At 52.1% G+C, this 24,218-nt stretch overlaps 4 protein-coding genes across 4 annotated transcripts; 1 reads left to right on the top strand and 3 right to left on the bottom strand.

Moving 5' to 3' along the window:
• Positions 1 to 10: 10 nt before the first annotated feature.
• BO83DRAFT_446988 (putative polyketide synthase) lies at positions 11 to 8,262 on the bottom strand (the record flags this gene model as incomplete). Its single annotated transcript, XM_025536629.1, has 3 exons — positions 7,214 to 8,262; positions 177 to 7,163; positions 11 to 109 (listed from the first exon to the last, which is right to left on the bottom strand). Exons 1-3 carry the CDS (start codon positions 7,907 to 7,909, stop codon positions 11 to 13), a joined length of 7,782 nt encoding a protein of 2,593 aa, XP_025387376.1. The 5' UTR covers positions 7,910 to 8,262.
• A 672-nt stretch (positions 8,263 to 8,934) lies between these two features.
• On the bottom strand, positions 8,935 to 10,907 carry BO83DRAFT_314720 (fungal specific transcription factor domain-containing protein; the record flags this gene model as incomplete). The annotated part of the gene is made up of 5 exons (XM_025527591.1): positions 8,935 to 9,102; positions 9,155 to 9,775; positions 9,824 to 10,355; positions 10,401 to 10,656; positions 10,709 to 10,907. The coding sequence occupies 5 exons, from the start codon at positions 10,905 to 10,907 to the stop codon at positions 8,935 to 8,937; spliced, it is 1,776 nt and encodes a 591-aa protein (XP_025387377.1).
• A 2,092-nt stretch (positions 10,908 to 12,999) lies between these two features.
• On the top strand, positions 13,000 to 17,478 carry BO83DRAFT_399636 (FAD/NAD(P)-binding domain-containing protein; the record flags this gene model as incomplete). The annotated part of the gene is made up of 4 exons (XM_025533332.1): positions 13,000 to 14,390; positions 15,340 to 15,341; positions 15,978 to 16,619; positions 16,682 to 17,478. The coding sequence occupies 4 exons, from the start codon at positions 13,000 to 13,002 to the stop codon at positions 17,476 to 17,478; spliced, it is 2,832 nt and encodes a 943-aa protein (XP_025387378.1).
• On the bottom strand, positions 17,445 to 23,837 carry BO83DRAFT_447032 (fatty acid synthase beta subunit). Its single transcript, XM_025536630.1, has 5 exons — positions 20,475 to 23,837; positions 18,642 to 20,342; positions 18,116 to 18,598; positions 17,952 to 18,067; positions 17,445 to 17,907 (listed from the first exon to the last, which is right to left on the bottom strand). The coding sequence occupies exons 1-5, from the start codon at positions 23,788 to 23,790 to the stop codon at positions 17,515 to 17,517; spliced, it is 6,009 nt and encodes a 2,002-aa protein (XP_025387379.1). The 5' UTR covers positions 23,791 to 23,837; the 3' UTR covers positions 17,445 to 17,514.
• Positions 23,838 to 24,218: the final 381 nt, after the last annotated feature.

The following is a 24,218-nucleotide window of genomic DNA, read 5'->3' on the forward strand; positions in this document are numbered from 1 at the left end:
CTGCCGATCATCATGTGCGGCCTTTCCTAAAGCGGAGGCGGAAGGTGTGCCAGGAACCCATCACAAGCAACAACGCGATATGCAAACCGTCCGTCAAGAACGCAAGTCTCTAAATATCATACCCTCTACCAATGCAGAAACCCTGTTTGCCTCCATTTTTGGATATATCGACGCACCACCTCCTCGCCCACAGGGCCCAGTGCCCGTAGCGCAGGCGACCTTTCGCGTGCACGCGAAGTGTCAAGCAACAGTCCCCCGCACGACATGCGCTCAAGATTATCGCTCAGCCAATCTGCCATTACACTGGCAGGATTGTCTTCTCGCGTTCCGGGGAATTTTTTGACTCGTTGGATCCATTCGGGAAATGGAATAATGTTGTCCGGTGGAATGTTCAACTCTTGCGCGAGGAGCCTTATCATATCAGACCAAGACTGACGGGCTGCATTATCAATGTGATATACTGAGTGTGGATTCTCTGTAAAGAGTAGGTCTGATAAGATGGCAGCAACAACATCTACCGGTGTCCAGGACAGCACTCCATCCAATGAAGGGAGGATCTTCAATGTTTGGGCGGATTTAAGGAGAGCCGGAAAGTGCTCTGCAGCATTCCAGTACCCACTTGTCGACGCCCCTGCTATTTGTCCGGGCCTCACTACCATTGCGTTGAATCGGTGAGGGTGTTGACACAAGGTCCTATGGAGAATTTGCTCGCAGACAAACTTGGCTTCCGCGTAGCCGTTTGTCAATGCCCAGTCGATCGTGCCGTGGCCTTCTAAAACAGTTGCCTCACCAGTCAATAACGGTCGATGGCCGACTGTGCCAATTGATGATATAAATTGGAACCCAATGCGATCGTCAGGCGAACGAAGAGAAGATATCTCGGAAGCTAAATCAACCAAGCTTCTCATCATCCGAAACTGCGGTTCGAAGGCCGCTACGCTCTTTGCTCCATTCATGGGCCAAGCGTTGTGGATAATATGCGTTATGGCTCTCTTCAATGTGTCATACTGCTCACTTGAAAGTCCTAGGAGTGGCCCTTCGTCTTCCATGGCAAGAACTGTCACTTTGTCCCACTCGTCCGCAGTCAAAGTTATGCCGCGACCGGCCAGTGCTCGTCTTTGCCGCTGCATTGGTTGCTCCACACCTTCTCTATTGACGCAGTAAATGTGTTCAACTTCCTTCAACCGAGCCAGGTGTGCCACCAGATGACTACCCAGGCTGCCAGTGGCTCCAGTGACCAGCACGCTTATATGGCCTGAAACAGTCTCTGCACCAGGTGCAGGCACTGTGAAATCTACAATAGCGCGTGAAATATATCCCTCAGTAATCTGTCTACAAGCTGTAGAGTCGATTTCCGTGAGAAGGTCTATGCTTTTTGGTTTCGGGCCCAGAGGCAGACGTGTGTTTTGATTTCCCGTGCATGTTGCGAAAATGACGCGTTGAACGCTCACTTCCGGTGAATAACCATCTGTCCAGTCGACATGACCGTACCCAATGGCATGCAAATCCGTCTCCCAGCGTTCCTCGCTGGTGATGGCATGAGTGCGCCCATCATTGAACACCCACCAGCCGCGAAAGAGTCCGAATACTATGTCAATGGCGAATTGCGGCCGGGTCATCTCGAGCATCATGACCACTCCGTCGGGCCGTAATGCTTCTCGCATATGACTAGTAGAGACTTGCAGGTTTGATGTCGCATGCACAGCATTGCTTGCGATAATGATGTGCTGACTCCCAGCCAGATCATCGGCTGGCGCTTTCTCTATATCATGCACTCTATATTTTACAAATGAGTAGTCTTTGAACCGCCGACGGCCTTGAGCCAGGAAAGCAGGCGATATATCGCTAAACGTATACTCAACAGCAATTCCAAGTTTAGCGAGACCTGGGAGCAGCCACTTGGTACCACCCCCAGTACCGGCACCCATCTCAAGGATCCTCAGTGGTCCTCTTGAGCTTTTGTCAAGTTTACTCGCCAGACGCTGGATAAAATTCAACATTTGCTTGTACCCGGTGACATTGTGAGACTCATCGCCGTACATCCAGGAAACCAGTTCTTGTCCCTCTTTAGTTCCGAAGATAAGCTGAAGGCCGTCCTGGTCACCGCGCAGGACAGAAGCCAGCTTGCTCCCTGTGTAGAAGGCAAGCTTGCTAGCACCTGCGAATTCAGGATAGCTACGGTTAATATCTTCTAGGATTGTGGCACTAGATTTGTCGGTCCATGCCACCTCTGTGCGGATCGCGACCGTCTTTTCCATGTCCACAAGGCGGGCTTCTTCTAAACGTCGGTATAAGTAGTCGACCAACTCTTGATGCTGGGGGTCATGGGGGATGCGGCCAAGACGTGCCCCTGGCTGCGCAATGCGTATGTACGATCCTAGAGCCTCGAACGCCTCTAGTGTGAGGGTGACGCAGAGCTGCATTTGGAGAGGCTTGAAGCTGTGGACGCGCCCACTGCAGTGATTGTCCGACAGGAACTGATCGGTCAAGGCTTTGGTTTCACCAAAAGCCTTTAGGACAATGTCTTCAGGTAAGTGGAGTTCTGCGGTGTCTGTGCTGGCGCTGGTGTTTGTTTCAGAAGACACATCGACCGAATCGGTATCTTGGCCACCATTGTCGGATGTAGTGTTGCTATCAATGCTCTCTTCTTGGTTATTGATGTCTATTCCCATCGCTTTCTGCACTGCACCGACAACTTCGTGGAATGTCTCTGCCTCCATCAAATCTGTTGCCGACAGGGTACAGTTGAAGGCTTCCTCCAACTCCCGCGCCATTTCCATCGCCATCAAAGAATCTACGCCTGCATCTGCTATGTTATTATCATCTCGAATTTCGCTGGGGTCTACGGCGCAAAAGTCAGCCACCACCGACTTGATGCGTGCGGGCAGATCCGCATTCTTGTGTTTTTGTTTTTTATCTGCTGGTGGTGCCCGGTCGTTTTCATCCAAAGCAAATGCTGAGGTCGCCACAGGTGTAACGGGGTTGACCTGGGAATCGCCCAAGTTCAACCTGGCAAGGATCTTGCAAAACATCGCCTTGGGGACACGCGAGTATTTCATGCCGATGAACATCTCCACCAATCGACCGCTGTCGGGTTCAAAAACAAAGATATCGCTGGTATAAAGACCATCCGATCGCTCATGTGTCGCTAAAACATCCCATGTTTCCGGTCGCGGTGTCGCCGGGTCCGCGTACATCGGCGTGCGCACCCACCCCTCCATACCACTGGCGATAAAGATGTCCGATGGTGACCGGTCCGTCATGCAATTCACCCAGAAACCCCCAACCTGGCTGAAGGAGTCGCAGAGGAATGTGTCGGCCCAAGTCTCAGCTGAATATTTCTTGACTATGCGCCCGGCCGATTCATTCCCTTTGCCTACTAGTTTTGTCACTCCGCGATATTTCTCAGAATAGTCAACGACTTCGGAGAAGTACCGGTAGATATTGCGGCCTTGCAGCACATCATCTACGTTTGGGTCGTTGAGAAGTTCCTGACAGCGTCGATGATTTATCAGGCGACCGTAGCGAGCAAACTCGGCAGAAAGCTCGGCGACGTCGGGATCAAACATTTTGATCTGGGCGACGCAATGCTCCAGTTGAGAACGAGCACCTTTGTGGCTATCTTCGCTAATATATTTCACATCCCAGATGGTCTTCTCCTTGTCTTGCGCATGCAGCAGGATGTAGACATCTCGGCTGTCAAGCCCAAGTGGTGCATCACTTGTTACATTCCGCACTTGTGGAATCTTCCCTCGTCCTTCTGGCAGGCTCCGCAGTGCTTCTACAACGTTGTCCAGCATATGCGACGCTGGAGCAAGAGGAGCCGTCTGCGCGCCTACATGACCAGATAATGCTTCTTTGTACTTGCAGTGGGTGGTGTTGACGCGAAACTTGGCGATCAGCTGAGTTTTGTCTTGGTAGCCAAGAAACTCCAGTGTCTGGTCGCTTTGACGATTGATCTGCTGATGGTTGACTACCGGCAATGGCTTATTATCCATCCAATGTCGACTCTTCTCGAACTGATATGGGGGCAATAATACCATGCCGTAATCTGGGGTTTGAGTGAAGTGATGTGCCCAGTATGTGGTGGGCACGCCCTCCTTCCAAAGGCATATCGTGGCGTCCGTCAAGTCGCGGACGCCGTTCTGCCCGGAGATATTGACAGCTTGGAATATATGATTCGTGCCAGAGGCTTCTAATGCGCGGCTGATCATTAGCGTAATCGTTGATCCGGAACTCGCTTCTAGCCAGATACAAGAGGGGTATTTTGCAGCCAGACGCTGAACAGCATGGTTAAAGTACACAGGCTGGCGTAGATGGTCGCCCACTATACATTTAGGCGGCAAACCGGATACTGCATGCTCTGTCGCGCGTTCTAGGTAGATGTTCGGCTCGCTGAGCGTCAAGTCCTGCGTTATTTTGTGCAGATCAGACATCAGCGGCTCAACTAATGTGCTATGGAAGGCATTGGTGACATCTAGTCGCTTCCACCGGAGACACGAGAACGTGTGGTGCGCTGTGAGAGTCTGCTGGACTACGTTTATTGCTACTGTGGGACCAGCGAGTGTGAAGCTACTAGGGCCATTAAAGCAAGCAATGCCTACAGGGTCTACGCTGGTGGGTGTTGCCTTCGCAGACTCGCTCAGAAGACTGTCGATAGCTACCCGGTCGCCTTCCACCGCGATCATCCCGCCGGGATCGGTGCCCCAGTTGTCGCGGATGTGACGAGCACGGCGGGCGATTAACTTCAATGCATCCTCAAGAGATAATACGCCAGATACGCACATGGCTGTGAGCTCGCCGAAGCTGAGGCCGACAACGGCAGAAACGGGAACACCGCAGTCCATCCAAGAGCGCGCGCACGCGTACTGCAGTGAGAAGAGCTGTGTTTGCAGCTTGACGTGGTCTGTGATCGGGGTGTGCTCGAAGATGCTGGGATAGAGGCTGGGATAGTCGGATAGCCGAAGTAGACGGTCGCATTCGTCCAGATGGTCGCGAAACACGCGCATGGTGTCGTAAACGGTGTGGTCTAGGCCCACGAAGGTGGACACTTGGCCTCCGAAGCAGAGTACGATGGGGGATACATGCTTCTTTGGCCGGATGAACTGTGTGTGCTGCCCGTCGGCTACAGACGCCAGCTTTGCATCGAGGTCATGTATCGAGGAGCAGCTGAAGACAAGCTGGCAGTCTAACGTTGGATTCGACTGGCGACAGGCGCTGAAGGAGATATTAGCCAGGGAGAAGGCATGTTTTGAGGACAGTGTCTTTCTCTGCATAAACTGCCGCAGTCGTCGCGCACAATCGCGGATCCTAGTCTCTTCCAGCCCACACAACCTAAATGGCAGAGCAAGACCCTGTGCATGAACAGCGCCATTTTGCTTCGCAGAGACGGGAGCCTGCGTAACCACAACAGAGGCATTCGACCCACAAGCCCCATAGTTATTAATCAACGCGATGCGATACTCCGCCTGCCAACTTTCCAATGCGGTTGGAATTTGAATCATTCCATCAGCCTTGATATGCGGGTTCAAGTTCTCAAAGCCAGGCTGCGGGGGGATCTCCCTCTCATTAATCATCAGCAGCACCTTTACCAGCGCCACCATGCCCGACACACCTTCCGTATGCCCTACCAACCCCTTCACCGACCCCAACGACAGCCTTCCCTTCCTACTCAGACTCCCAGCCATCACCTCACTGACACTGGCATACTCCGCTGGATCCCCTGCCTGCGTACCCGTCCCATGCGCTTCCACAACCGACACATGTCGTGGATGAATCCTTGCTCGTCTCGTAGCCTTCCTAAACAACCCGGCCAACGACTCCGCGTGCGGCACCACGACAGGAGTACAACTATCATTTTGCTCAACAGCTGTACCAGCAATCGTTCCCAGAATATGATCCCCATCTCTGACCGCATCGGACAACCTCTTGATGAAGATCGCCGCGACCCCTTCGCCGCGGCAGTACCCGTCCGCCTTAGCGTCGAATGGTTTACATGGCCCTGTGGGAGAGAGAAACGACGCGCCGTTCAGGTTGTCAAATCCCAGCGGACTAGTGATGCAGTTCGCTCCACCGACTAAAGCTGCCTTACAATCGCCGTTCATGATGGCTCGGCACGCATGGTGTAACGCGACTGTGGACCCGGAGCACGCTGTATCAATACATAGAGCTGGTCCGCGCCAGCCGAAGTAGTGACTTAGTTTGCCAGCGATAAAGCTCCTCAGCAGGCCTGTGGCGGCGTAGGCGCTGGCTGGATGGCAGTTGACGTTGTGTTCGTAGTCCACTGTGCAACAAGATACATAACATCCTATCTCTTTAGTGATATTCTTCTTGTGAGAAAAGTATCCCGCTTGTTCCAGTGCCTGATACGCCACCTGAAGAAGCAGCCTCTGCTGGGGATCTTGGGCCATCACCTCTCGGGGTACCTTCTTAAAGAACTTGTGATCGAAGGCATCGATATTGGAGATGAAATTCCCCAACCAGGGCCGAGTGGTGGCATCTGGCCGCCACGGCGTCTCATAATCTTTGTATCGCTCCGGAGGGAGTTCTTTGTGCTGGGACTTGCCTGCGCAGAGCAACTGCCAGAACTCGTCGAGGTCGTCTGCGCCCGCGACGCGAACTGCCATTCCGACTACTGCGATATCGTCATCGTAAATGCGAGGCGGGTGCGATGGTGAGATGATGCGGGGGTAGATGTCGAGCTGGAGGTCGTCGAAGTGGATGATACGGTCGCGTAGATTGCGGTGGAAGGAAGGGGGGATGCAGCGCTCGTGGCCGAATTCTATCACGATTGCGTTGGTGTTTTGTAGATGTGAGTGGTATATTGATGAGAATGTCTGGTACCACATGCACTGCTGGGAGAGGACGGATTGTAGGACAAGGCGGTGGAGGGGTCCAAACTCTATAGGCTCGCCGGTGATGTTAGTCCATGTTCGATGCTTAATCTGGGATGCATCAGGGAGCTGCAGCGTAGGATGTGCATCGCAGAGGGCGTATAGTGCATCGAGGGTGTCACGGTGTCCGGACCAATGGTATCGACCATTAACGTCGATATGGGTAGCCGACAACCCAGCGCCATGCAAGGCTTGTAGTAGGGCAGAGAGACTACTCCTCGGAGTCATAATCGTGCTGCGATTATCGTCATATCGAACCGTGACGTACGCCTACACAGTCAGTATATCCCAACACACCCCCTAAATCCGAGCAAACCTACCTCGGGAAACCTCCCCAACACCCCCTCCAACACACCCTCACCCTCACCATACCCAACAGTAACAGACGTAAACCTCCTCTCCGCCTCCATCGCATCCCCCATGACCCCCAGCAACATCGCCAACCTAACCCCAACCGCGCCCCAAACCTTCAACCCATCTAGCCCTTTCCGTTCAGCCACGGTGGCAGCCGCCACAGCAGCGCTCAAAAACCCAATACAAAAGCCCACGATCTCCACCCCTATCCCATCTCTATCCTCCTCACCCCAATCCTGAAGGTTCAAAAACTCGCCAAACTGCACCAAATGCCCCACCATAAACAACGGCGCATGCAACACATACGGCAGGGGAAACCATTCTTCTTTAATCTGCACATTGGGACCTAGGACCCAGCGACGGAGTTCGCGGAGCTGGGACTCTGCGTGTGGAAGGCGTTGCCGGAGACATGGGATGTAGGTGTTGAAGTGGTGGAAATAATCTGGGAGTGTGGCGAAAGCGTCCAGTACCCAGTGATTCTCTGGATGGGAGTGGATAGTGTCTCGGAGGAGGTGGAATTGGGTGGGTGTAAACGTGGGGGATTGGCAGCCAAAGAGAAGGATGCTTCTTCTTTCTTTGGATTGTTGGTTTTGGGTGAGGAGGGTGGTGTGTTGGGGATGTTGTTGTTGTTGTTGTTGTTGGGGTGGAGAATTGGTGGGCATGGCGATGTTGATTGATGGCCTTGTTTTGGAGGATCGGTCAATAGTCAACTGTTTTTCCCGTCACTCACTTGACCAGTCAACCAACCCGTTATCTCGTTAACCGGTTATTCAGTTTGGGTAGGTAGTAATTGGGTGATTTGGGGAAATAGAGAAGCCACCCAAGCACTCGTATTCGTGATCAAGCCTAACTTAGCATTTGCTAGTTCGTGTCTAATAACCAATTAACATCCTGAAGAGTTCAGTTATATTGAGACAGCTCGTATATCGTTGGATATGACAGACCCATTTGCTTTTTTATGCTGGTCTGGGCTCAACGTCGGCCGGAGTTAGTTAATCGGGGTATCTCTTCGGGTAAGTGTAAGCATAACCATACCAGCGAAATTAACTGTAGCTAATAAGATTAGGTGTGAAGGGGGGCGGAAGAGTACGGTGGATACAATACTAGGGGTAAATCTGGTCGGTTGTACGAGTGACCACGACGGGGCTTTTGTTTTAATGAGCGGTCAGAAAGGGGGGGGATAGTATATCCTGGGCAGAGGATTGGATTGGATGATGGCGGGAGAAGGGACGGAGTTATTGAGGGACGGAGTTTCCATAGTGGTTGGTGAGGGTGGTTATGGACACGGTGTAGAATAAGGGTTAGGTGTTAAATGGGTTGAAGTGGTTTAAATAATGGGATTGTGAATTATATTATCTTTTTATTTGACTCGAGAAAGTTAGATTTCTTGTTCGTCTACTTTCTCTTTCTGCTTCCTCTCTTCTGCCTCCCCGCCATGAACCAGCACGGATGATACCATTGGCAGATGGTATAGTAATTAACCTTTTGTCAAAGTTTGCAGATGACATACTCGCAACTGCTTCGCAAAACCCAATCAATGTCCAAAGAATGAAACCCGAATACTCCCCGCTTATCCCAGTCCGAACGAGTCGACTACACCAAACGCACCGATATCATACCTTAGCCCCTTGAAAAGAATGACAATATCAAACTGAAACAACACAACAAAAGAAATCAACGCTAGATGTTATTGAACCGACAACGGCGGACTCTGCACGGGATTTTTCACCCTATCAAGATCATGCAGGCTCTCGACCAGTTCATGCATCATCATCTCGAACGACGGATCGAGGTACCCGTGGGACGAGAAGAACTCGGTGCACATCATCAAAGGAATCGGCGTAAGGGGATGCACCTAAAGCCATTAGTTGCTTGCTCGGCATGTAAAGTGGGGGAAAAGGAATTACCTTGAAATACCCCAGCTGCCCCTGCATCTTCACGAACCCCACTACTTCGTGTGCCGCCAGGACACACACCCGCTCAAACTCAATAATCCCCAGCAAGTGATCCCCGGATTTCCAGGTAATGCTCTCGAGCACACTGTGCAGGAACAGCACCATGCTTTGGGCCACGATGCGGGCGAACATCAGCATGGGATCAACATGCGGGTAGCTGGACAAAGTGGCAATGCGGTAGGTGAGCAGTTCGTGTAGATAGTTGTGTCGCGTCCAGAAGTTGTCCGAGGAGATTTGAGTGAAGTTGGGCGGGTGGATTTGTTCGACGGCTACGGTTTGGCGGTGGGTGAGAGCGCGGCCGACGATGGTGGCGATGAGGATGAGTTCGGTGAAGGAAGAGAGCAGATCCGGGAGGCCGAAGGTCGGAGTGGCAGTGGGAGTAGGTGGTGGAGGGTGAGGGAGAAGAATTTGAGAGTGGGAGGATCGACCAAAGACAGTGGGAGAGGGAATGGTGGTTGCAGTGGGAATAGGAGAAGTAGGGGCAGAAGGAGACATGACATCGGACAGGTAGGACGTCAGGGTGGGCTGTCCAGCTTGAAAGTCTTCTTCAGGGCAAGGGAGGCGTGTAGTGATCTGTATCGTTAGAAGTGTTCGTAATCGAGAATAGAAGAGGGCACTCACCAACTGTTCATCCAAGGTGAACGGCAACCCGTTGTGAAAACTGATAAACCGGTCCAGGCTGTAGGCCATCCAGAACGTCCGACGCTGCTCCTCCAGCCCAATCCAGTCCACCAGCACCGTCTCATGCTCGCGCGCCATAGTCACCGGACTATTCGGGTCATCCAGCTCATACAGTCGCATCCCCAAGACCAACCGACAGCATCGTCCCGTACTCATCCATGCCTGTAGCGGCGATTGCTGCATGTATTCGTAGATGCACACGAGGATCCACGCCTGTGCGGGCTCGATTCCGGGCGCCGTATCCGTAGGAGGTCCTTGGAGGTCCAGCGAGTCGAGCATCCGTCGCGTCTCTGCATACAACCGGTCGCGGAGAGACTGAAATTGGGCCGACATACTGGCCGCCAGCGTCCACATGGCATACTGAAGGCAGGTCTGCGCTTCCGTCTTCTTGGGCTGCTTCGCCCAAGTGTGGTAGCGCCAGCGTTGCAAAATAGGGGCGAAGGGGTGCACCCGATCAAAGTAGAGTTGGTCCCTGCACCAGTTAGTGGACATTCCAAATAATCCAAGAGAAGCGTACAGATCGGCTCGCATCAAGTCAGACACGAGGCTGGAAGGCCGGTTCGGAGATTCGGGCGATCGCGGAGATCGCGTCCCAGTCCGGCGGTCATCGCTGGACTGATCGGGGATCGTGCCTGAGATCGGATCGGGCAGCGGAGGCAGGTCTCGTAGCGGATCTTCTTCACTGTCACAGTCAATGACCGTGCCGTCAAAGAGACTGGCCATCTGCTGGTTGATTTCGGGGTGTTGGTCGGCCAGACATCGTTCCAGTGCGGCTGAGACGATTAGTCTCTGTCTTTGAAGTCGTGTATTCTAAGCACTACCTACCAATTCGTGTGCGAAGAGTCCGTAATTGTCCCTTGCGGGGACCCCGGGGTAGCCTTGTGGTATTAATTTTGCACTCGATACCCGTCTCGAAGCAGACCTGACACTGGGGACGTCGTCGGTCACAGCGAACCTTGCGACGACGACATTCCTCACAAGCGGATCCCGGTCGCTGGCGGGAAATAGTAGGAGTTGAGACCATCCTAGTGGTAATGGTCGAAGGGGGTGAAGAGACAAACAGACAGGAAACTTTCAGTTCGCAGAGGGATTGGGGCTGGGGTGGAAGTGTGGCCTAACACTTATAGCCTGTAGGAGTCGAGGCTGCAGCGGCAACACACCAGTAAAAATGAGAGGAACAACCAGGAGCAGCAGCAGCAGCAGCAGCTTATGTGATGAACAGGCGCCGCCGTGATAAGATCAAACGAAGAGGATCGACCCGCGATAGCGTGCTGAGAGGGGGGATGGAGACGAGAAGGTTGGCAGGCGGCAAAAGACCCAGTGAGCAGGAAAGGCAGTATTGGAACCACCGTGGCTTGCTTTGCTTTTGTCTATTAAGCTCATAGGCACGGTCAGAGGCCCGCCATGGAGGGGATCTGCTGTACGATTGTGTGATACTAAATGCCAGACCTGCAGCTGCAGCAACCTGCAGTGCAGCAGGCAGCTCGCATCCAACAATAGGCCAACCAAGAAAGCAAGAGACAAACCCTGACGTCTGGTCTGGTTGTCAGTTGGACAGGTTCCTACTGTGAGCAAGGCACAGCAGCTTCTTGCCGGGTGACAGGAAGTTGACAACAGAAGTTGGCAGCGGATTTTGCCGTCCCTCAAACTATTGTCTCTACGAGTAATTGTCTTCCCGGTTTAGGAGTGAATAATCGTCCTATTTCCCGGGGGATCCACGATAAACTGGAGCCACCGACATCATGCTATCAGTGGGAACAGACCTCCAAGGTGATCTCCGACTACAAGGCTTCTGGATGGGTAATCAGCCAGCCACAGGGACCACTGCACACGAGGTGCTCTAGTGGATTCAAAGACTGCACGAGGTACAGAAGTACCGGGCCCATTGTTCAGGGCCAGACCCACCGGTGGTGCAGGAGAGATGCTGATTGCAGGGAAGGACAGAGTAGCAGAGCGGATGCAGTGAGAAAGCAGGAGAATAGTAGCCAACCTGCTGTCCACCACACCGGAGAGAAGAGAGGAAGGAGCAAAGAAACCACCCAGTGATTCGTGTGTCAGACTGGCAGCTGCAGTTCATTCAAAGTCTGTGAGGGACCGTCCGACCTGAAGAAATGGCGAGTTGTGCGACTCACGGAAAATAAGGACAGGATACGTGGTGATTTTGTCAACAAGTGGAGGCGAAAGTTCTGTCGGGATGAGCTTTGGTTCATCGCTAGTGGCAGGATCCGCACCAATAGATCAGAGACTGGAGGATCCGCTCGGGCCAGCCGGTCGGATGGCACCATCCTGATTGGCGTGCGTGCAGAATCGAGATCCGAGCGATGAGTCGCCCGGCATAATTGAGCATTATATTAAATTTTGGTGGGTTTTAGCGTAGTGGGTGGTGGAAGCTGAGCGAAGGTACAAAGTTTGTGATTCTGGTGACCATTTCAGGGCTGGTGGCGTCTCCTTTTCGTCTCTCCCGTGGGGCCCCATCCACTGCTGGTTGCATTACAATTGAACCACTGCTGCAAACTGGTCCCAACTGACTGGCAACTAATTCCAGACGAGACCAGTCTTACTGGAAATGGTTAATTGACAGAAGAAGACAGCCAAATCGGGCCGAGATCGATCAGCCCGTGGATCACCAGCTCAGGATCGCCTGCAAAATGGAGCCACTATTGATGCTTGCTTTTTGCCAATTCGGACGGGCCGATACTGGCGCCAAAATGGTGGATCCTTCAGAAGAGAATGCCACCATGTCACTGAGGGAAATTTGACGAGGAATAATGCTACCAAAAGTGGTAAAACTACAGAGCTGAAAGGGACAATGCGCACAAAGCAATGGATTGATCTGTTATGCATGCGGGTTGACCGTCCCTACAGCTGCCATGCTGGAAGGGATTCAGAACCAAACTGCCTGGCACCGGCCATCTGACTGTGAAACTGGTTGGCGGTTCGTGAAACTTGCCTTTGCCCAGTGATTTCTCTTATTCCTGGTGTTTATGCATTATTTATACAAGCGTGGTCGCGATGGCAATCCACCATTGACAGCCGGGCTTTACATCAACCCTATCATCACTGTCATCAACAGCAATCAACTTAGCAATCAATCGCGATAGCATTGACAAATCGCCATGGCTCACAGTCAGGACATTCTGGGCCAGTTGCCCCTCCTTCAGTCCTACACTCACGCCATCCTCTGTTTCCAGCTCGCCTCCAACACCACTCCCACCATTGACCTGGAATCCGCCGTGCAGCGGCTGCTAACCCTGTTCCCCATTCTGGCAGGCCAGGTCATCAAGACGGGTGCCTCGCCCACCTCGTCCGGTGCCTACCAAGTCGTCCCTTATCCAGTTCGCAAGTCCCCCATCATCCGCTACGTCGACCATCGCTCGGATCCCCAAATCCCCAGTTATAACACTCTGCGTACGGCCCATTTCCCCTTCAACCAAATGCCAAGTACCCACTTCTCCCCTCCCCACCCGGTCTTCCCCATCCCCTATCCAGACACTGACCTCGCCCCTGTGCTCGATATTCAAGCCAATATCCTGAATGGAGGATTCCTACTCACCCTAGCCGCACAGCATAACATCATCGACGCCAGCGGCATCTTTCAAATCGCCTCGCTACTGGCCCGTCTCACGCGGGGCGAATCGATCCCAAAGGCCGAGGTCACCGAGGGCAACTTGGACCGCCAGGATCTGATTCCCCTGCTGGATGACAGCCAGCCCCTCCGCTACGACTACTGCGAGTATCTTCCTTCGTTCATGCCGAAGATCCCCCCTAACCTGACAGAACTCTTCCCCACCTTCCAATGGGCTTATTTTCACTTGTCCAGACGGGCCGTCGAGGCGATCTACGCCGAGGCCGCCGTCCCCTCCTCATCACACAGCACCCCTGTGCAGATCACCCCCAATGATGCCCTCACGGCATTTATCTGGCAACGACTAACGCTTACTCGTCTCCACCACTCCCCTAGCCCGCTCGCTGCTACTGACGTCTCCAAAATCTCCCGTGCCATGGACCTCCGTCGTACTTTGCACCTCTCCCCAGCCTACATGGGGCACATGATTCGTACCGCTACCCTCCGTCTCCCGCTAGGCGAGATCACTTCGCTGCCGCTGGCTACGCTGGCTGCGAAGCTTCGGGATCAGGTTGCCGAGCTACGCACGCTGGATGCTGTGCGCGACTACGCTACGTTTCTGGCGCGGCAGCCAGACAAGAGCAAGATTGCCTACAGCGGAGGCGGGTTTCAGCCGGCTACGGATTTGAGTTGCTCTAGTATCGCTCATGTGGACTATGATCGGTTGAGTCTGGGGGGTGCAATGGGACGGTGCGAGGGAGTCCGTCGCCCGGGAGGGGGAGTATTGCCAGGCGGTTGCTACATCGGACCGGCGGGGGACTGGTATGGCAGTGTTGGAGATGAGGAATCTCGTCAAGAGACGGGAATAGAGGTGTTGATGTGTTTGGATGGATGGGAGATGGAGGGGCTGAGAGAGGATGAGCGGTGGAGGGAGTGGGTGGAGTATATTGGGTGATAGCATACATGCCATGATAGTAAATGATAACGAGATAGACATGACTCGCGATCTACAGTAGTTCGAACTCAATTGTAAATAACCCAGTAACCCTCCAACAGTATGGGGGTTACCTCTACTCCCATCCATTATCGCTGCCTCCCTGCCTTCAACATCCCATCGCTGCCTCTACCTCTCCCAGCACAAACACCACCATCTACGAAGCGAAGTAGAATCAAACTGCTCACCCCAAATGTGACACCTCACACTCCACCTGCAAGATGCAACATGCACCTCAATCCCCACTCCAATCCCACTTCCGAAACTCCGTAATCGGCACTCCCACGGGGCAGAGCAGAAGCACAGTTCACCCCCTGCCCCGGGCTCTACACTACACAGTACACACCTATCTGACCTGTCCTCTCCCCTCCATCAGTCTGGTAATACCCTCTATTTCCCTAACAATAACCCATATAAATCCCCGAACCGTCCGTCAACCAAACTCCCGTATTCATATCCCCGAACACACTCACACCACACACAGTGTAACAACCCATCTAGCAGGAGCGACTTCCGGAGAATTAAACCACCACACATTTACCCCTCAGATACCAGCTAAGCATGTAATTAAGTATTAGGAATGTTTGTAAACGCCATTTCATCTTCCCGTCTGTCCGCCCGTACAATATATTCCTTGGTTCATTGATTGTTCCGTCGCCGCCCGCCCGTCCGCCCGTACGGCCCGGACCGGACCAATACAACACAACTCACCACATACTAACATGAGAAGAACAGAGCATTGTACTTCAGGGGTAGCATTTGTGCAACATTGAAGAGGGAAAAATAAGAACAGGTGTGACAGGCATGGTTTTATGGTGAAACTAGTTTCACGTTGAAGAGAAATCACTCAGTTAGTGCATGGGACACACCAGCAGGATACTAGTACGTACTAAGTAGTGGTAGTCATGTTATCCGGAATATATTTCCAGGAGAGAATCTTCACGCTTCGGTTCAGAACATCACTGGCACTCTTTCATGTGTACCACAACGATAACTATAACCAGCCGAAGAAAAAAACACAAGTGATAGTAGTGGAGATATTCCCAAGCCGACCAACATTAGTTTTTCCCTCCGAGCAAGATATTCCTTCAGCCGGGAACTCCATCCTTGCCTGTACTCCAGTTTCTGTGCAACACTACAACCAAGGAGAGAAGGAAGGGAACTGCGGACTGTGTGACGTAGCACGAGAACTAAGTTAAGATGCTGGTCCTGGTTCAATTCATAAAATCGATTCGTGGTTTCTGTGGTACATACATATTGTGTTACTATTAATCTGTCACTAGTGTTACACTGGTTTTAGCTAGGACTGGGATGATGAGAATGCTTAACGCGGTCAAGCATTCCTTGCTTACTGACTACTTGTTTGTTTACTGGGTAGGCAGGTAGATACTATCAGTATTGCAATAGTAGTTCACTAATTGTCATCTAGTAAAGAATAAACCGCTCCACATACAACCAAACCAGAAATACCTCAATCAATCAAACAATCGAAACACCGTCAGCCCGAACCATCATGTCCACAGACAACAAAATAGAAATCGCCATCATCGGCTCCGGCCTAATCGGGACCCTCCTCGCCCTAGGCCTTCTCAACATCCCCAACTCCAACCCAACAACCCTCCGGATAAAAATCTACGAACAATCCGCCATAACCCACGAACTCGGCGCCGGAATCGGCTTCACCACCTGCGCACGGAAATGCATGACGCTCATGGACCCGCGCATCGCGGAATGCGTAGCGCACGTAGCGACACTCAACGGGGAGGAGGAAGATCCCGATTACTGTATGCGGTTCGTGGATGGGTTCAGGACGTATACGGGGGGTGATTGCTGGGGGACGTCGAAGGGTGGAGAGGGGGGAGGTGTTGATGTGAGGGGGATCGGAGGGGAACATTATTCAGAAGGTAGAAGTGAAGATAATAATAATAATAATAATAATAATAGGGGAGGCGAGAATGAGGATAGAGGTGTGCATATCTTCGGGAAAGTCTACAAGTTGTATACCGGCCCAAGGGGGTTTGAAGGATGTCATCGGGGGCAGTTTCTCGATGAAGTGATGAAACTTATGCCTGAGGGTGTAGTGGAGTACAATAAGCGGGTGGAGGGGTATGAGTATCTCCCATCGGGGAGGATACAATTGGGGTTTAGTGATGGGGGCAGGGTGGAGTGTGATCTTGGTATGTACTTCTTCCCATCAATAATTGATCCCTAGCTACATGATATTGATGAGGTATGACAGTCCTCGCCTGCGACGGCATCAAATCTCTCATCCGCACCCATCTCTACCCCGAGACAAAACCCCAATACACCCACCAATTCGCTTTCCGGGGCTTAGTACCCATGTCCACTGCAATCAGCAAACTAGGCCGCTACCGCGCCCTCCGACAACACATGCACTGCGGGCCACGAGCACACGTGCTGCATTTCCCAGTCGCGAAGCAGCAGCTCATGAATGTTGTTGCGTTTGTGCAGGACCCGAGTGACTGGATGCACTCCGGGATGACGGCACCAGCGAAGAAGAGCGAAGTTGTGGACGCGTTCGAGGAATGGGGTCCGTTTGTGCGCGCTGTAATTGATCTGCTGCCCGAGGAGCTGGATAAGTGGGCTGTTTTTGATACTTATGACAGTCCAGTGCCGAAGTATGCGGAAGGGAGGGTGGCGCTGGTGGGGGATGCGGCGCATGCGTCGTCGCCGCATCATGGAGCTGGGGCGGGAATGGGGGTCGAGGATGCGTTGGCGCTGGTTACGGCTATCAGGAGGGCGAGGGAGGATGTGGATCGCGGAGTGGAGGTGAATGGGGCCTTGGAGGCGGCGCTGAAGGCCTATTCGAGAGTGAGGTATGAGCGGTCGCAGTGGCTGGTGAGGAGTAGTCGCGAGGTGGGGTGGACGTATGAGTGGATGGATGAGAGTATTGGGGCGGATATGGATCGTGCGTTTGCAGATATCAAGGAGAGGAGTCATCGTGTGTGGTATTTTAATGTGGATGCGATGGTGGCAGAAGTGGAAAGACAGTATCGTTGGTGTTTGTGGAACTAGCTAGCCTATGCAGTGATGGGATTCTAGGGTTTCTATTTACACACCCATTCCTAAGATCTCCCCTAGGACGGGACTGTGTGTCCGCTCGTATGCTTCCCGAATATACTCCTCATCCACTGAAAATGGTCGAGCCATTACATTCGGTATATACCGTCGCAGTGCTTCCAGATCCACCTTTCCCTCCAGAAACCCCGGTCGGAGCAAGCATTGCCGGAACCGATCCACAGTGGAGCGCAGGTGACTGGAGTGGAAGGGCACGTCGATGCCTTCTAGAGGAATCGTGGCCTGCCCTCGTCGAAGCCGTATCGGCGGCGATAGTTCTCTTGCCTCAGAAAGTAGCTGATGGATCACACTGTCATGTTGTAACTCCAACCCATCGGACTGAGAGATGTAGTCCAGCATCCGCCCAAGCACGCAAAGATTGGTCACCTAACACATTAGCATTCACAAGGCAAAGAGGCTCGAATACTCACCGTCCCTGAACACACATATTGCTCACCGTCAATATTATAGTTGACTACCTCGAGAAGCTCCTCACTAGCCAGACCAATCCTTTGCACCAGCCTACTCAAACCTGCTTCATCAAAGACTGAACAGTCAGCCCAAGTCCAGCCTGTAGCAGCATCGTGTAACTTACATCGTCCAACACGCTTAGGATTGACCGCCACCATTCCGTACGCGTTCCCGTTGTCCCCTGCCACAGACGCCTGCATCATGAGTCCCCGGTAAAACGCCAACTCTGCCAGAGCTCCCATGGGAATTGAATTGGACAGAGCGGACAACGCCCCGAATTCTCCCAACGAATGACCCGCATACGTTGCATCTGGTGATATGTAGCCCCTGCTACGGAGGTCGGCTACTGCCGCTGCCTCAAATAGCAAAATCGCCGGTTGGGCGAACTGGGTAGAGTATAATAGTCCCCGTGGATCAGTAAATGTGTAAGAGGTCGAACATGGACTGAGTCCCTGTAGAACAGGAGTCTCAGCATGGGAGCCATCGGCGAGCACCGTCTCCGTAGTGACGGCGAGATAATTCTGTCGGATTTGGCGGCCTCGCTTGCCCCCGAAGTGGACGGTTACCGACTTTGGATTATTCTTAACAATGTCCAAAATAGACCATCCTAATCCCGTAAGCATTTGTCGCAGCATCGGCAGATTACGTACCATACGACGCAAACAACTGCGCATCAATTTCGTCCCACAAAGCTTTGGCCACCGGACTTGACTGATACAGGTCCATGCCCATTTCCTTGCTCTGGCTGCCTTGACCGGTGAAGAGATAAGCAGTCGCAGGCTGGTCTATAACGGCTTCTGCTTCTAACACCTTTTCTTGGCTGTCTTTCCGGACAACATCAACTGTCAATTGCATGCGCCCATCGATCATCCCCATATGCTGTATTTGGACGACCAGCTTTTCGAGTGGCATAACCATTCCAGTAAACTTCGCTGCAAACTGTCGAAGACGCGAACGATCACCCCCGAGAGCTAGGTGTTCCAATGCTGCTACTGCAACTGCCGAGGTACTCATTCCGTGACATATTGTGCCCGGAAGATCTGCCAGGGAGGCAAAAACGGTCGACAGATGTATCGGATTGAAGTCCGTGGATACCTCAGCGTATGCTTGATTACTGACCGGCATTTGGATGTCGATGGATGAGGGACCAGTCCACCCTGGGTTGTGTAGCATTGTCTGCCTGCTCACTGGACCCCCTCTGCGCTCTAGAAATTGCAGCACTGGATTTCCAACACAATGAGCGCATTCGAAGTCAACAAATCCGACCTCCTGACCCGGAACACCACCATCATCCAAGCAAGCGGTTCCGGTCACACGAAGGCTCTTGAAACCACTTTTCTTGTCCACTTCATGAGTCTCTATACTGAAGACAAGATCTCTGCCTACAAGAGTTGTGGCAGTATCGTCCAGCTGAAACCACGGGCGACGCCGCAGGACCGTTTCTTCCAGGGTTGACCTGATATGGAGTGCCCATTGCGTTTGTTCCCGTCTGAATGTCGACTCCGAGCGGAATGAACCTCGATACAGAAACGTAGATGTGATCTTCATGACCGCTTTTCCCGATCGAATAATTTGGGCTTCAATAACAACCACCTTGCCTGCATCCTCCACATACACAGCTTGCACCCGCGACCGACAGCTGACACCTTCGCCAACACGTAATGTATCTGCACCGGCGCAGTAATCAATTATATTAGAACGGTGAACCAGAAATAGCAAATCACCATCAATCTCTCCAGTTAACAAAGGTTTGGTGATAACGTCCCACGCAATGACTATCCCAGCGCTGATTGGCAGGATATCCGAGTTTGTTTTGATGAGCCGGGAATCCGGAAATGCCGGACCCACCGCGGCAATCAAATCATCCAGCAGTTCGCGTGTGAGAATCATTTCCCGACCGTGGTAAGTCTCCTGAATGCCAATATCGGCCTTCTGCATCCAAAGACTACTATAAAAAGACCTCACACGTGCATTTCGCTTCGAGGTGATCTCAGTAAGCGAGATCGGGATGCCGTTGGGATCATACCGGTACACCAACTGGAGTGGATCAGAGACTTGAGGAGGGTAGAGATCTACTCTGATCTCGAGGCCATCGAGACATGACACTTTCATGAGAGAAGTAGCTCCGCACGGATCTTGAACAGTCACACACGCCTCTGAACGCTCAGCATTGTATCGAACCTTTGTGTCCGGGTACAGTGCGATGAACTGTTGAAATGGATTCTTTTGGCGACGTCGATTTCGAAAGATGAGATTGTCCTTGAAAATGGCCTGTAGCCACGGTGGTAAGTTTTCGTCCTTGGTAATGACGACACCCACTGAAAGGGAACGGTCATCCGTAATCTCCGAAGCTGTGGATGAGAGGGCGAGCTCGTCCATAGCAATCTCCTTGGCACCCGATACTGAGGACCAAGACTCTGGCGTGACCAGTCCGCTGCCTGAACTAGGCGAAGGGGTGTCGGTACTGCTATCACGCTGCATACGTTCAACAAGGCCACTCATTATATTGTCCAAAATTTCTTTTGCCGACTCGTCCTGCCGAACGGAGTATTGAGCTGCCACCGGGCCCTGTAGGATGCAAACTCGCTCAGCATCCTGGTCGACAACAGCATCAATATCCTCTGCCTGCCAAAGTGAATCTTTCTTGAAATAGAACTCAAAGTCATCATTCAAAGCAGGTATGAAGTTGACTGGCTTCTGGTTTGGAATTTTGCTCCTCATCAAGAAGAAAGAAACATCCTCTGGATTCATGATCTCGTTGGAAGCACTAGGACACGCAACGGTGAAGGCGTCGAGGAACTGCATAGGAGTGTCGGATAGAACCGACCGTGTGAGGTCTGACTCGAGGGTAGCAACACGAATTAGGCGCTCTAATGCTCGAGTGGCCATGGCCATAGTAAAGTCAACATATGATGGGTCAATCCACCGTTTCTGGTGATTGACATACATCAACTCCACCATACGACGCAAAACTTCAGTGTAAGTCATGTCGTCCAGGTCCACTATGTCACCTAAACTGTTGCGGCCAAACCACGGCTTGGCAAATTCATCATTCAAGCGCTGTATTATCGAAGTCCGATGCTTTTCCAGGTACGCGATGCGGTCTTTCCGAGGCAGACTGAAGACAGTTTGATCCATATCTGCCCATAACCTCACACCTTTGGTTGCAATCTTGTGGATGGGCTCGCCCATTTCTGACTGTACCGTGATAATTCCACCAGCAGGTCCAGAGTACGTTTTCTCCCAGTCGCAGTCAGGAACACCTGGTGTCCTGAAGATAATGTCCTTGACAGAAGATGAGGTATGTGCTTCTCGAGCTACCATCAAACGACTTCCCAGTAGCACACCATCAAAAGGCATGCGTGGATAACCCAATGGTAGTGACCATTGCCCAGTTATGTAAGGATATATACTTTCACTATCACCAAACCCACTTCCAGCTACTAGATACATATTATGCTGCTGTCGAATAGTCGCGTAAGTACTGAGTATCGGAGCGTGGAAGTCCTCGAAAGAGTGATGGCCTCCGCCACGCCCACCTGTCCATTGCAGTATGATTGGAAAGTCGGGATGTGCCCTGGCAATGTCGATCACTCGTCGAATGCTTGACAACGATCCTGGCTTGAAGCTAATATGGCGCAGCCCTAGAGTCCGGATATACTCCGATGCTATCTCCATGGAGGGAACGCCAGCTCCAATTGTTATACCATCGATAGGCACGCGATTATGAGACAGTCGACGTATTAATGCAATCTGCCACCGCATGGCTTGGGGCTTAGCATATATAATGTTGCAGGTAATACCGCGACCGGCGGGGATATGAGCAACAAGGTCGTTGATTGCGGTAGTCATGTCAGAGCTGTCCCTGTAGCCACCCCCGGCAAGTTCTGCATGATATCCAGCATTCATTATGGCCGAAACCAAGTCCCAGTGAACAGTAGTGGGTGTCATACCAGCTACAACCACCGGAGGGGTACCTAAAAGGCTAGAAATTCGCGTCTGTATGGATCCTGCGGTCAGACGCGGTCGAAACTGTTGAGCCCAGCTAAGAGGCCTCAAAGACGAGTCGAGCAGGCGCGGAGAGAATAGATCTCGCATGGTACCTATATCAGAGTCACGAGACTCGAGATCGCCACCTTGAATAACGCGGACGCCCTTCCCTTCCACAATTTTCTGAACCATCGGTCCAAGTCCACCGCGATCAAAAACGATGATGTGCGATGGTGACATACATTCTTCTCCAGATAAAGCTGCGGGCCAATCACAATTCTCCCGAGCAATGGCATTGAAAATGGCATGCAGTATATTCTCATAACCCTTCCGCAAATCCTCTCCAGTGGACGTGTGGTAGACGGGAATTTTCAGTTGCTCTTTCGCGAAGTATTGTCTTGGGAACCGCGACTTCAAGGCTCTGACAGCTTTCGCAAGGTATTCGGTATGAAATGGTGCACTGATTGGTAAAAATCCATGTTGAATAGCCGGCTTGCGGCTGCTGAAGGGGACACGGCTATTATCCGTGTCGGGGCCTCCTTTTATGCTCTGGAGCTGACTATCCATATGCACCAAGGATGCAATTGGCCCTGCCACCACAAAATGGTCATGCCCATTAACCAAGGCTAGTTGCACATTCTCATCTCGCGGTAACGTTTCATTCAAGCGATTTAGTATACACCCTAGCTGGTCCCTAGAAACACCTCGCACACTAAGCATATATGATGGCGCGGTGCTTGTTTCATATAGAGCGGACGCGGTGACCCGAGACCAGCCATTGGGCGCATTTTGGTGACATTCCAAACCAAGCCAAAACAAAGCTTCAACTGCAAGATGAGAGTTTGTATAGAATGTATCCCAGGTGTCAGACACGGATATGACTGCGGATATCAATAAACCTTGCGAGTGCCCGGTAGTTGCAGAAAGCATCGCACGTAGCTGCCCTGGGTCCATGCGCAGAACCCGGCATGTCACTGTATATCGTGCCAGGCTCAGCAGCCCAATAACAGGAACACTGATTGGACCCTGGGATATGTATTCACAATCTGGGATAGTAGATACGTCGCTGATCCACGTCATTAAGTCCAGTGACTGTCCACGGCGACTGAACCAGGAATCTGGAAGCCTAGAAAGTTCAGAAAGTAAAGTAGCAGTCTGCTCAATGAAAGTCTGCAGTAGAGGCCTATATGCGGCGTATAGGTCTGCCAAATCCTGCACACATGTCCGACTCGCCTCACCTTGACCACCAAATACAGCCGTTAGGCGAAACCCACTAGCCTGCACATGGTCTAATAAAGCGCTGCCCCTGGAAAGGCTGCGCGAGGCTGTACATGTTAGATCACCACTAGCCTCAACAGCATCGTAATAGATCCTTAACCACTTCTGCCGTTCGCTAGCGACCGTAGTCAACTCCGCGATGAGGCAATGTATCTCGTTATCGCCGTGCAAGAATTCGGCCTCAAAAGCTCGCAATACAGCTGCCAGTGAATACCTGGAAAGACCTTGCTGGGCAAGAAGAAACTCAATGAAAGCCAAACATAACAAGGCTGAATTCTGCGAAATGTTGGGGTGATATATCGAAGAGAAGTGCGATATAAACGCCGTTCTATATGACTGGATGCATGGGAAGTGCTTGATAGGAATCGGTAAAACTAGCTTGCTGTCTATAGGATCGAAATAAAGGTGAACTGTAACAGAACGAGCTGGGGATGACGTATCAGACACTGGTGGCGAGGGCGAGAGAGCAGCGCACATGGCATCTGCCGGTGCTGAATATGCCACACCAGTAGGGGAAATCTCAAGTGCCATGCCGACCTCGCTATTTTGCAAGATCCAGCCAGTTATTTAATTTTCAGTAATTCATTTTGAAGCATATAATAGTCCACTCGTTGATTCATCACTCTGGAGTCGGAGGTAGACTTCCGTGCAGCACACACTAGTCCATCCTTTGCGTTGTCGACGGCGCTCCTAGTCAGTTGGAATTCGCGATATGGGGTCAGACTCTTTCTGCGGTAATTTTCCCCACTAGCGTGTAGATGCATTGCTGATCCGGGGTAGTCAATGACGGGAAACAGCCCACTTTCTCCTGCATAAACTTATTGAAACACTTCTGCCTGGCTGGAGTCTGGCCAGGCCCAGCCCTACACCCACACTTGCCCTCCCCGGAGTTTTGCAGACGGAGTTTTAGTGCCTAGCCACCCGGAGGCTTTTGACACGTCAGGTTCCCTGTGACTGGT

This window comes from Aspergillus eucalypticola, assembly GCF_003184535.1.
Source record: "Aspergillus eucalypticola CBS 122712 chromosome Unknown BO83scaffold_15, whole genome shotgun sequence".
In the NCBI taxonomy this organism is placed as follows: domain Eukaryota; kingdom Fungi; phylum Ascomycota; class Eurotiomycetes; order Eurotiales; family Aspergillaceae; genus Aspergillus; species Aspergillus eucalypticola.